The 12,479-nt window shown below is 43.5% G+C and overlaps 1 protein-coding gene across 3 annotated transcripts; it reads left to right on the top strand.

Annotated features, from left to right (window-relative positions):
* The first annotated feature begins 6,872 nt into the window (after nucleotides 1-6,872).
* entpd4 (ectonucleoside triphosphate diphosphohydrolase 4) lies at nucleotides 6,873-12,378 on the top strand. 3 transcript variants are annotated; one of them, XM_086174207.1, is made up of 13 exons: nucleotides 6,873-6,990; nucleotides 7,297-7,424; nucleotides 7,508-7,705; nucleotides 7,779-7,984; nucleotides 8,194-8,344; nucleotides 8,469-8,572; nucleotides 8,729-8,788; nucleotides 8,959-9,113; nucleotides 9,597-9,763; nucleotides 9,851-10,175; nucleotides 10,441-10,526; nucleotides 10,600-10,761; nucleotides 11,092-12,378. In XM_086174207.1, the coding sequence occupies exons 2-13, from the start codon at nucleotides 7,417-7,419 to the stop codon at nucleotides 11,324-11,326; spliced, it is 1,857 nt and encodes a 618-aa protein (XP_086030333.1). In that variant the 5' UTR covers nucleotides 6,873-6,990; nucleotides 7,297-7,416; the 3' UTR covers nucleotides 11,327-12,378. The 3 variants fall into 3 exon arrangements, with proteins under 3 accessions (XP_086030333.1, XP_086030334.1, XP_086030336.1); XM_086174208.1 differs by having other exon boundaries at nucleotides 8,959-9,089; XM_086174210.1 differs by lacking the exons at nucleotides 6,873-6,990; nucleotides 7,297-7,424 and having other exon boundaries at nucleotides 7,586-7,705; nucleotides 7,847-7,984.
* The last annotated feature ends 101 nt before the right edge of the window (nucleotides 12,379-12,479 follow it).

Here is a 12,479-nt window from a genome sequence, read left to right on the forward strand (position 1 = left end):
TTTGTGTATCAACAGCAGGAGGAGCGATACTTTCAAAGTGTGGGGATGACAGGAATCTGAAAATATGCGTCTCTGAGGGCATCCAGACCACATGGTTGTGCACTCTCTTAACTATTGTCATCAGGCTGAGAAGTAGGTATTTTATTTGAAAAAGGAGGGCAATTGAAAAAACTGCCTTTTCCTTTCAGGGACAGCACTCAGACTTACTCTGTCTATTTACGATGACAATAATTGAAGACAAATACGTATGGAGAACTGGGGAACCAGTGCATGCAGTTTCTTCACTGTTTACAGACTTTATTGTTGCTTTAAAAACACTTGAGGACATCGAGTTTGCTTGGCTGTGTTCCACTGAAAACACTTGAAGAGGCTAGGACCCGTTCCAAGGCAATGAAAACACAAGACAGACTGTTTTAACGAGAACGCCATAGTGTAAGAGTCCAAACTGGATAACAATCGCAAATTTCAAAAGTTTGAAGCAAGGCACACTTTATGACATGATCAAGAAAACAATCATGTTTCCCAAACTTTAAGATAGAGATGCAGTGGATTCAAAGCTCATCACTTCAGTTTAATATTGCTTGTGAAATGATGGACTGACAATATGAAACTAAAATGTGAGAAACAAGAGTGAAAAGTGAAATAGATGAGTTATATCGCTAAACAGCAGATTATTGCTGTAATTGTCTTGAGGTTTACTATATACATTGTCACATTTAGAAATTTGGTAAATTTAAAGTAAAACCTTCAGGTTCAAGTAATCTGTTCCATTTTAGAGGGGATGTGAATTTCCTTCCAGATTAACTTATTGTCCCCAAATTCTTTGCTTTTCAAAAGCAAAATGAAAGATTTAACAGATGAAGAAATCTGAAAACCCCCATAAAGAAAAAAATGACAAAGAAACATGGCTGAAACAACTGCAAAGTTAACCTGCATGAGTAATATGTATCACCAGAATGTTGTGAGCTTTCTTTTTATTTTAGAAGGGCCTGTATTCCCTCTGCCTTTAGCTGCTATCTCCCTCAGCTCCAATGCATGTCCGGTAGATGAATAGATACTGACCTCTAGTGGCATGATCTCACTACCAAACATAGCTTCACAAATGTCCACATCATTCTAACCAAGAAGGGAGTGTTTATTATTAATTGCATCAAAAACGCAACACCAGTACACTTTTTATACTTTTCTTTCATCCATAGTTATTCGATATTGTTCCTCCTCTTTCTCACCCATTCTTCTTTCCTGGTTTCTTGCTCAGATTATGGGATTATGGAGGTCTCCAAAACATCAGGCATGGGAGAATTGAGCCATCAGCATTGTTTTTGATCTGATAAGAGTGTGGTGAGAATCAAGACTGCTATCATAGTTCTTCCATCAACAAGGAGAGGTTGCCTCATCTCACAGACCCAGCAGCACTGTAGAAAGCCAAACACTGCCAAATATCACCCAGTATGTGATCTTCCCCACCAGGAACCTCATTTGGACCCCCCACAGTTCACCTATCAGCCCTGGAGTTGAGGACGCCATCATCTACCTACTGGACCGGGTCTACAGCCATTTGGAAAAGAGGGTGAGTACTGTGAGTGTCATGTTTTTTGACTTCTCCAGTGCTTTCAACAACAACCGTCTGCTCTACTGGGTGAGAAGATGACAGTGATGAAGGTGGACTCCCCTCTCATGTCCTGGATTATTGACTACCTGACTGGTAGACCACAGTATGTGCACCTACAGCACTGTGTGTCAGACAAAGTGCTCAGCAACACTGGAGCCCCACAGGGGACTGTTTTATCTCCCTTCCTCTTCACCCACTACACCACGGACTTCAGCTACCACACAGAGTCCTGTCATCTCCAGAAATTTTCTGATGACTCAGCAGTGGACGCAGGAATCAGCCAGGGTGATGAGGTTGAGTAGAGGGCTGCTGTGGACAACTTTCTCGCGTGGTGTGAGCTGAACTATCTCCAGCTCATTGCGGCAAAGATGAAGGAACTTGTGGTGTACCTCAGAGGGACCACAGAGTCTGTGACCCCTGTTTTTATTAAAGAGGACGGTGTGGACAATGTGGTTGACTACAGTCAGTACCATGATAGTAAAACTTAAAGCCTGCTCCTAAGCCTCTAGCCTTACTACCTTTCCACCTGGTCTCCTGGACACACAGTATATCCAGCTTCCCTCTCTGCCTCGTGCCAACCAATTATGCCTTTTTCCTGTCATCGTCCCAATATTCAAAGTCACTACTCTCAGTCCCAGACTCTTTCCTTAGACTCTTCTCTCTGCTTTCGAACACACCTTTCTCCTTTCCTTCTTCGACCCACAGTAGCCCATTTTCCATTGGTTGGTTATCAGCACCTATGGTGGTTGTTGTTAACCCGGTCCTTGACCGATAGGGTATGAGATTCTTTGGTTCGATTCATATGCAGTATTTGGTTTTGGCACAAGTTTTACACCAAATGCAACCCTCTGAATTTATCTGGGCTTGGGACCAGCTCAGGGAGGTACTGGCCAGTGCCCCCATGAGGCTGCATTTCATATATATATATATATATATATATATATATATATATACATATATTTACACTCACACACATATACTGTATTTATTGTGTAAGGTCATTTAATCTATGTAGGACATCTTATGGAATAACAATAAATTATTAGGAATTGGTTTGGTTTGTTTCATTATAGGTCTCTGATTATAACAAATACACATAGATACAAAAATCAGACAGTCGTATGAAGAGTATAACTAAAATACTTTCTATGCTGATACACATACAACCAAACATTTAAACATATTTTTCCAAAATAAAATTTGTTTGTACTGCCAGCCTATAGTTTTTATGCTGGGGTCGCTACAATATATTGGTTTGTTTTTGTCTGTATTTTGTAATCTGACTATAATTAAAGAAATCTTGGCCCATGCTTGCCTAGCTTGGGCAAAGCAGGGAAAAAATTGTGCCAGGCACTGTGCGACAAAAAGATGTAGTTTCACCAAAGTGAAGTGCACCACCCGGTGGTCAAGGAGCTCAAATGCGCAAGCAAATGCAATGGCCCTTTCTTACATAATTTCTCAGTTACAGAAGTTGACATCCTTCATGTAAGCAATCTACCAGAGAGGCGCAAAGATGATTTCCACATCTTTCATTATGATAAGAATACACAAATAATAAGGAGGTAAAGGAAAAATAATACTGTAGCGAGTCATGAATATTGGGGTTTATGTTGTTGTTTGTTTTCTGTTTGATTTTGGGGGTTGCTGGGATTTTTTTGGGTGTGGTTTGGGGTGCAATAAATTCTGTTGTTTTTTTTTACCTGAAATTGAGCAGGAATAGTTAGTTGTATTGCAGGCTTGTGTGGCTTGGCTGTGGCCAACAACAGCTGTTGCTCATTAAATAGACGTTTTACCGTCACACAGGTGTTTTCCTGACTAAAACGCTAAAACTGGTGTTACAAGTAAACTTACTGTTCTATCAGTTCATCTGGTAGAAGAAAAGCTATCCTCGCTAGCACAGTGTCCTGATGGTATGATGGATCGTGCGGTGTGCATCATGATAATGGAGGAGGAGGAGGGAGAAGAAGGGTATCCTTGCTCTACACCGGGTGGGAGAGGACAGTTTGACACTCGTCGTCGTGGTTTCCATGCTCAATTCTAATTGTTAGCTCATGTAAGTGGCTGGGCTGATGAGCAAAAAGCCCTCCGGCTCGCCCTCTTGTCTGACGGACGATGCTTTGTCTTGCCTGCTGCTTGTAGACCCAAGTGAATTACAGGGCACTTACAGGTGTACTAGGGCAGCACTTTGGACAGTGTTTTCCTTCAGAGCTCTCAAGATCTGAGCAACATGGACGTCAGAGATGTGGAGGGGAGTCACTGAGGGCCCTGGCAAACGATATTGAGGGGCTTGACATGGCGGGCATATGCTCACATGCTCAACACAGTGCAAATCGAATTGGCATGGGACCAGTTTCCCAGAGCACTTTCCCCTCCTGATCTGTGCATTCACACCCACCTACCTCACCCCCACACCCTGACTGACGCCCTGGAATATGCGCTGGAGAGAGAGATAGTGGTGGTCACTGCGCTACAGGGTGCTACTCCTCTGGTTAGAGCAGCTGGGGAGTATGATAAGACTGTCCAGCGGCCACCACGGGTGGAGGAGGTGGCTGAAATGATCAAGGGCCTCACTGGCTGTGGAGCATTGCCAGCAAACACAGGCAGCAGTCCAGCAGCTACAGTTGAAGGACCAGGCACGCCTCTGACGGGGCTGTGGTCGGGTTGGACACCTGCGAGAAACTCTCCTTCCATGGTTAAGGCGGCGGGAAACAGAGGGGGTTCACAATAGACGGTACGCTGTATGACCCCACAACAAGGTCCTGTGCACTACCAATTCAGCACGGCCTTGTCCCATATGACTGCGGAGAAAGAGGGCGGGACTTGGAAGTGTGTGTGTGTGTGGGGGGGGGACTTCCATTTCAGACTTTTGCCATGTTCCATTCTGCTTAGACGGCCATGCATGGCCTTGGTGAGCACCGGGTCAACAGTCACTGTGGTGCGGCCTGAGGTGGTGCCTGTGGGGATACAGCTGGAGAGCACAGCAGTTCAACTCCGAACAGTTACTGGTGAGCAAGCACCAATGAAGGGGAGGGGCCTGCTGAGAGTCACAGTTGGGGGGCGGACCATGACACCCACGGTGTGGGTAGCAGATGTACAGGACTCATGCATAACACAGCTGGACTTTTTGCGGAGAAGGGCTGCCAGTTGGACCTGAGTAAAGCTACCCTGGGTTTTAGTGAGGGACTGGTGGTGAATATGGGGGATCTAGATACCTGGCATACAGCAGTGCTGCCTTCAGGACCCCACACCTGCTACATGGGGGCGAGCCATCAGATAGGGCAGGAAGTTACATGTGACGCAACCCTCCCAGATGTTCAGCGATGGCCAGAGCAGGCCACATGCCTCCCAGCTGTTCTTGCAGGCACCCTAAGGCCCCCAGTACTGAAGACTGGGGCCTGTGGAAGTATACCAGTTTGGGAGGAGAAAAAAAGCAAAAGCACTGAATGAGATATGGCAAAGGAGTGCAGAGAACCTCAACACACAACAGCAGGAGCAGCTTTGGCAGCTATTGACGGAGTTCCACGACTGCTTCTCCGGTGACGAGGCGGAGGTGGGTCAGACCTCCCTGATGCAACACTCAAAAGATACAGGCACTGCAACACCTATACGACAGCGCCCACGCTGCCTCCCCTTGGGCCGACAGGAAGCAGCAGAGCAGGCACTGGCCAAAATGCAGCATGCGGGCATCATTGAACCGTCTGAAAGGCCCTGGGCATCCCAAGTGGTTAGTGTGCCAAAGAAGGGGGGCGATTGGCACTTCTGCGTCGATTATCAGCGGCTCAATGAGGTCACCAGAAAAGACTCTCATCCCCTCCCACACGTCGATGAGTGCCTGGATCTGGTGGCAGTGTCCTCCTGGTTCTCCTCCCTTGAAAGGACTGGTGCTTCATTCGGACGAGGGGGTTAGATGCGAGCTGAACGGGGGGTGGACGACAAAGACTGGATGGAAGAGCAGCGACAAGACCCAGACCTGCAGCCCGTGATGTGGGTGGAGGCACAGGAAATTTTGAGTCCAAAGTGTATTCCACAATATGTTCTCGCTTGGACGTCACAAAGACCTGCGTCACCACTCCACCCCCAGAGTTACGGGTTAGTGGAGGGGTTCAATTGTACTGTGGGGGAGCAGTTATCCATGCGGACGTCCAAACACCAGCTAGACTGGGATCTGCACTTACCCCTGTTTTGATGGCATGCTGCACAGCAATCCATATTGGGGAGTTGAGAACACCAGTGGAGTTGGCCTTTGGAAGGTCTCCAGATGCGCCACCCATCCCCACTGGTCCGGCCTACACCAAGCAGCTGCAGGATTGCTTGGATTCAGCACGCACTTACGCCTGGAGGCCACTGCAGGTTGCGGGCGTATGCCAGAAAAGAAATTATGACTTGCATGCAAAGGGACGTCACTTCACAGTTGAGGAGCTGGTGTGGATCTATGCGCCGAAACAGAAGAGGGGCAGATCCCCCAAACTGGACAGTCACTGGGTGGGGCCGTGTCTCATCCTGGAGCACATGGGAGAGGTGGCTTATCGGGCGCAGCTACCCTCCTGGGTGCGGAAGGTAGCACTACACCGGGACCGGCTGGCACCCTGCAGGGGCTCCGCGACACCTCGGGGAGCCACGGGGAATGCCACACCCGAGGGACCGGGTCCGACAGCCGGCCCGGAGAGTGACATGAGCGGGGTACTGCCTGCAAGCCCGGGACCATCCACGCTTCCTGTTGGCAAAACAACCCGGACTCAAGATACCATAGAGGTCGGCCAAGAAGGAGAAGACATGTGCCGCCGATATTAAGAGACTTTGTCAGCGGGGTCGAGGACTCCACTAAGGGGGTGTTAGTGTAGCGAGTCACGAATATTGGGGTTTATGTTGATGCTAGTATTCTGTGTGATTTTGGGTGTTGCTTTTTTTTTTTTTTTTAACCTGGAATTGAGTGGGAATAGTTAGTTGTATTGCAGGCTTGTGTGGCGTGGCTGTGGCCAACAACAGCTAACGCTCATTAAACAGGCGTTTTACTGTCACACGGGTGTTTTCCTGACTAAAACGCTTCAATATTTTCAGAGGAGCATGCGCCATACCTGCTAGTTTAAAATGCTAGATCTCTCTATGCCTACATACCAGCACTGAAAGGCAGATATTATCATAGTTTACCATTTGACGTGTCAAGTAATTACGAAGGAAGAGGGAGGGCGGCCAGTAGTTTCGTGTCTCCGTGTTCCCAAAACTCGGCACATTCTTGCGTCGAAATCAAACGCACCCGGAACGATGACGTCACTAAATGGAGACCGGTCTGCCACATCGTCCTGTATTTCAGCTAGCGGTGAGCCCAGTTTACAAATGTGAATTTCACCTGAAGAGGATGGGTTTTTACTCTTTTGTCAGTAAGTAAAAAAAGAAACAAATGAAATACTAAATATTCATGAAAGTAGTATAGTTCACACTAGGTGGAAAAAGGTGTGAAATCCTTGTGTTAGGATTTGTCAGGACTTTTGGGCTCAGTAGTTCATAACGCTGACAGCAGCTAAACGTCAGATAGCTGATTTGAGACTGTGTTGATTTGTGTTTACAACCCTATCACATTCTCTTCAAAAATCGATGTGAATACAAACGACGGATTGCCAAAACCACAGTCCTAAATCCCATCGAGTTGTTATCAACTCAACAACGTAAATACTTTCCAATTAAAGGTCATGATGGCGAACGAGGAAAAGGTGCCGAAGAAGTCAAAACTTGCCGCTTCAGCCGAATGATTGGATGAAAAGGATAGTTATGAGAAATAAGTTATCAAGTTGAAGACAATCACCATCATGGGGAGGTAGGATTGCATGACGTTCACTATTTGTCTGGCTTCCGAGGACTTTGTGATGAGGCTTTTCCGTTTTCTCTGTTTATTGACAGGATCGGCTTTTCGTGCCTTTTCCCAGCCTCATGGCATTTCAGTCTGCCATCCCACGTTATTCCCCGCGTTTTAATACCTTCATCTCGACAGCTCTTCTATATTGGCCTGGTGTTCTGCCTCATTGGGGTCCTTTACCTGTTGCTTGCAACGGGAGAAGGGCCTTCAAGCTGGATGAGAGACGAAAATCCTTTCCACAGGTGAACTAGAAAATGTGGTTTTTGTAATCACTCACAACATTCTATAAATCTGATACTATGTTGTTCTTAAAAGGCACTTAGCAAGGGTGACTGACGTGGAAGCAACGGACACAAGTGATCCCTATTTAAACTATGGTTTAGTGGTGGACTGTGGCAGCAGTGGCTCCAGAATATTTGTGTACTACTGGCCACGGCACAACGGGAATCCACACGAACTCCTGGATATTCAGCAAATGCGAGATCAACATCGGAAGTCAGTGGTCATGAAGATCAAACCGGGTACGATATCAAGTGCTTAACTGTCAAATGAATTATCCAGAAGGTCGAGAAAGTGCAAACACACTTTATTGTCAACACTTTTGTTATCTAACTTAATTCATAGCTATAACACAAGGCGACTTGTAGATATGCTACTTACACCATCATTTCTCCTTTAATGATTTTACGGGCCTTACTTGTGGTTTCGTCATTTGTTTTTGTTTCTGTAGGCATTTCAGAATTGGCTAAAACGCCAGAGAAAGCGAGTGATTATATCTATCCACTGCTGAGCTTTGCAGCCCGACATATTCCCAAACATAAGCATCAAGAAACACCCTTATACATCCTGTGCACAGCTGGAATGAGAATCCTCCCTGAAAGGTACACGTTCCTCTTTGAGCATTCACGTAGAATAAACAAAACATTTCATGTATCTACATGTAAATGTTGCTGCACAGAAAAAACAACATTGTAAAGTATTTGTTTTATTTCCTTTCTCCTCCAGTCAGCAGGAGGCTCTTCTTGAAGATCTTCGAACTGACATCCCTGTCCACTTCAACTTCCTTTTCTCTGATTCCCATGTGGAAGTTATTTCAGGGAAACAGGAAGGTAAATCAAAAGTGTAATCCAAAACAAATTATAATCAATACATTTAACTTAAATGTATTTGTAGTTACAGTTTCATGATGAAGAGAAAAAACTTTTTTCTTACTTTTTGGTTCAGCATTAGAGCTGTTATTACATAAATGTTATCGTGGTTTACAGGTGTCTATGCATGGATTGGAATAAACTTTGTCCTTGGGAGGTTCAACCATGTGCACAATGGTAAGCACTCAATCAGTAAATATTAACATCATGGTAAAAGTAATATTATTTCAGAAGGTACTATTGAAAGATATCTACATGTTAAATCTCTAGTAGATTTTGTGTGGGGTACACATTCGATCAAAATTACAGTCCCATATTTCATCTCTCCTTCCTGTATATCTTTTTAGATGGGGACGCTATAGTTGAGGTCAATGTCCCGGGTAGTGATCAGCAGGAGGTGCTCGTGAGAAAAAGGACAGCCGGTGTCCTGGACATGGGTGGGGTCTCCACACAAATCGCTTATGAAGTGCCCAAAACTGTAAGCTTTGCTTCTCCACAGCAGGTTATTATCCACAACCAATTCTGTTTTTGTCCAGTCTTTGGTTTTTATCACTCACCCTATATTCTTCCCCCTTCTTCCAATCTCTGTCAATCCCCATTAAATCCTGTACCCTGTATTCTCCATTTTTATCCTGTGGAGACGACCTGCTCTCCATTCATCACTTTTGAAGGTTTACTGTAAGCCTGCTGCATGAACAAAAGCAGGATATAGGACTGAGAGCATGAATTCATTTTGTGAAATGTTATTAAAGTAACATGTTGTGTATTCTGCTGTTTAACATCCTTTCCATTTTCCATTAATGCAATATGATGATCACCCGATGCACATGACGATCAGAAAGACTGAACTGTTACAACAGAGTTAATTGTGGTTAAGATGCTATAATAACGAATATATGGGATGCATGTCAGTAATGTTAATATTATGGAATGGCAAAAAGGCTTGGGAAATTTATGATGAGGCTAACTTATGTTTAATCTCTAGGAGGAGGTTGCAAAGAACTTATTGGCTGAATTTAACCTGGGATGTGATGCACATCGCACAGAACATGTGTATCGAGTGTATGTGTCAACCTTCCTGGGTTTTGGTGGAAATGCAGCTCGTCAAAGATATGTGGAGAGCCTAATTAGAAATACAGCTATTCAAAATAGGTGAGACAGTGAATTTATTTAAGTTGCATTATTTTATGAATACTTTCCCTGATTATTAAATATACTTGTTAATACTCTTCTCATCAGGCTCTTAGGGCAGCATATTGGTGAGATGGCAGAATCTCCTTTAGTGGACCCTTGTCTCCCAACGGATATGGAGGATGAGATTGATTCTCCTACACAGAAGCTCTTTCTGCGCGGAACAGGGGACTTTGACCAGTGTAGACAGATCCTTCAACCGTTTCTGAACCGCACCAATGAAAATCAAACCTCTTTAAGTGGTATCTACCAGCCAACTATTGACTATAGTAACAGCCAGTTTTATGGCTTCTCTGAATTCTTCTACTGTACAGAAGATGTGCTGCGCATGGGTGGAGATTATAACGCTTCTAAATATGCTCAGGCTGCCAAGGTATGTTTTTCTCACCAGAATACTAGGTGCTTTACTTTCATTATTTTTAGACCCGATGAGTAACTTACAGTTACTTGAAGTTCTTTTACCTTTTAAAACTGAATGTGTAAATACACTTTAAATCAATTGATGGGTACCTGAACAACCTTTTACTGAGTAGAGTACTAACATCCTTTAGATTTTCTGATGTACTGAAGCCTCTAATCTCCTAATGCTTCATGGTATCTTATTGCTTGAAATTTTGACCTGTTTTTAAACTGTACAGAGTTACTGCGCCACTCAGTGGAGGATTCTGAAGGAGCGCTTTGACTCTGGCTTGTATGCCTCCCATGCTGATCTTCACAGACTCCAGTAAGTCACAGTTTTTGAAACTTTGAGATGACCTTCTGGGTGTTGAGCGGTGGCATTGCGTTTATTTCTACAGGCATCAATGCTTCAAATCAGCATGGATGTATGAAGTGCTGCACACTGGCTTCTCTTTTCCAACCAGTTATAACAACTTAAAGACTGCTCTTTTGGTTCATGATAAGGAGGTCCAGTGGACTCTAGGAGCTATACTTTACAGGACACGGTTTCTGCCTTTAAGGTAAGTTAACTTTCATTCTATGCCCTTCCTTGTGTTTCATTTTTCCATTCCAACTGAAAAAGTATTCAAGTATTTCAGATTCTAATGCTTTTGTTTACATATTTTAGTATAAGAATACTGCTACTATCATATTCTTTAAGATTATCTGTTAATTTTAGCATTTTTTTGCTTTTAGGGGTAAATTAAAGCAATCTATTTGAAAATACTTTATTATGTAATCTATGTTCAGCGTTGTGTGACTTACTCTGTCTCAAATATTACAGTCCCGGATTTTAGCTTAGGAACTTAATAGATTTCGAAGAATTGAACAGTGTCTTTGGTCTCCCCCAGGGACATCCAGCAGGAAAGCCTGAAAGGAGTTCACTCTCATTGGCGTCACAGCTTCTCTTTCCTCAACAACCACTACTTATTTCTGGCCTGTTTCTTCATTGTGTTTTTGTCAATAATGTTGTATGTTCTAAGACTTCGAAGAATCCATCGGCGTGCAGCATTGCGCAGTAGCCCTTCCTCTATACCATGGCTTGAAGATGGTCTTGGCTCACCAACACTGACTATCAACCTCTAAGTGTTGTAGATCATGTTCATGGCAACATGTTGGACTAGTTGTATTCCAGCCTTCACTCCTTTTCTTTGCTGATTTTGCTGGCTGCTTCCCTAAAGTCCCAGGTGCTCAATATTATGTGTTAGAGTCTCGATGAGCCCACCAAAAAGAGTAAATGGTACAGGAACTCTTGTAGAAAATCCAAGAACTATGGGGAGTATTCTGGCCTTACTGTGCCATTATTCTTATTGGTGTTTAATGTATTTTTATTTTGAATTGTTTTTTAAAGTCTTTTTCCAAATCACATCTCCTTTGTGTCATAGCCCACTCAACATAATGAAAATGGCAGCTGCCTTATCAATTTTCTAATGATAAATATAGAGCGCCTTCTCCCAATAGAAGACCCTTTATATTTGATGTAGATCTTCAGTGCTATGAATCAGAAAAAAGTCAAAATATCAATGGTTCTTTTGAATGAAACACTTTGGTACTTGGGTGAAAAACTTAAATTGCGTTTTGTATACATGTTTGGTTATTGGACACTTAATGTGCATGAACACAGCGATATTTTACCTATTATATGATAGAAGCACTTGCTGTTTCTTCAGAAACCTCAAATGCAATATGATTTATAAATAGTGGAAGATGCACTATATGTTGGTTAGAGTGTACGCGTTTATGTGTACATGCCTTTCCCACTTTTTCTTTTTTTTTTGCCTCTGATATTGCAAGACACAGACCTTAATAGCTATACAAGTGCAATACATGTCTTGTCACTGTTGGAAAATTCTGTAGACCTTCAGTTTTTCTGTCTGGAATGTTCGTCTCCATCAAAGCCCTGCTGAAAGTCTTGTCTTGGTTTTCAAGAACACTGTCCGAAGGTTTGATGCTGTTGCATATATTTATGTTGGGCTTCATTTTCAGAAGCTGTCGTATCACTGCTGGGTTGTAAATGAAAGCATAAGCCACATTATTTATATAAAAATAGTGATGTGAATAGTTTGCACAAATGATTGCCAAATAAGTGTTGTCACAGTGCAAGACAGTAATAAAGGTTTTATGGTTTGTTAATGGTATTTCTTTGAATATTCTTAGTTATTCTGGTCATGGTACTTGTTGATAAATCTTATAGAGGGCACAGGGCGTTTTTTAAATTTCATGTTAATTATTGATCACA

This window comes from Fistularia commersonii, chromosome 26, assembly GCF_037954325.1.
Source record: "Fistularia commersonii isolate RoL2024-O1a breed Wild chromosome 26, RoL_Fcom_v1.0, whole genome shotgun sequence".
Taxonomy (NCBI): domain Eukaryota; kingdom Metazoa; phylum Chordata; class Actinopteri; order Syngnathiformes; family Fistulariidae; genus Fistularia; species Fistularia commersonii.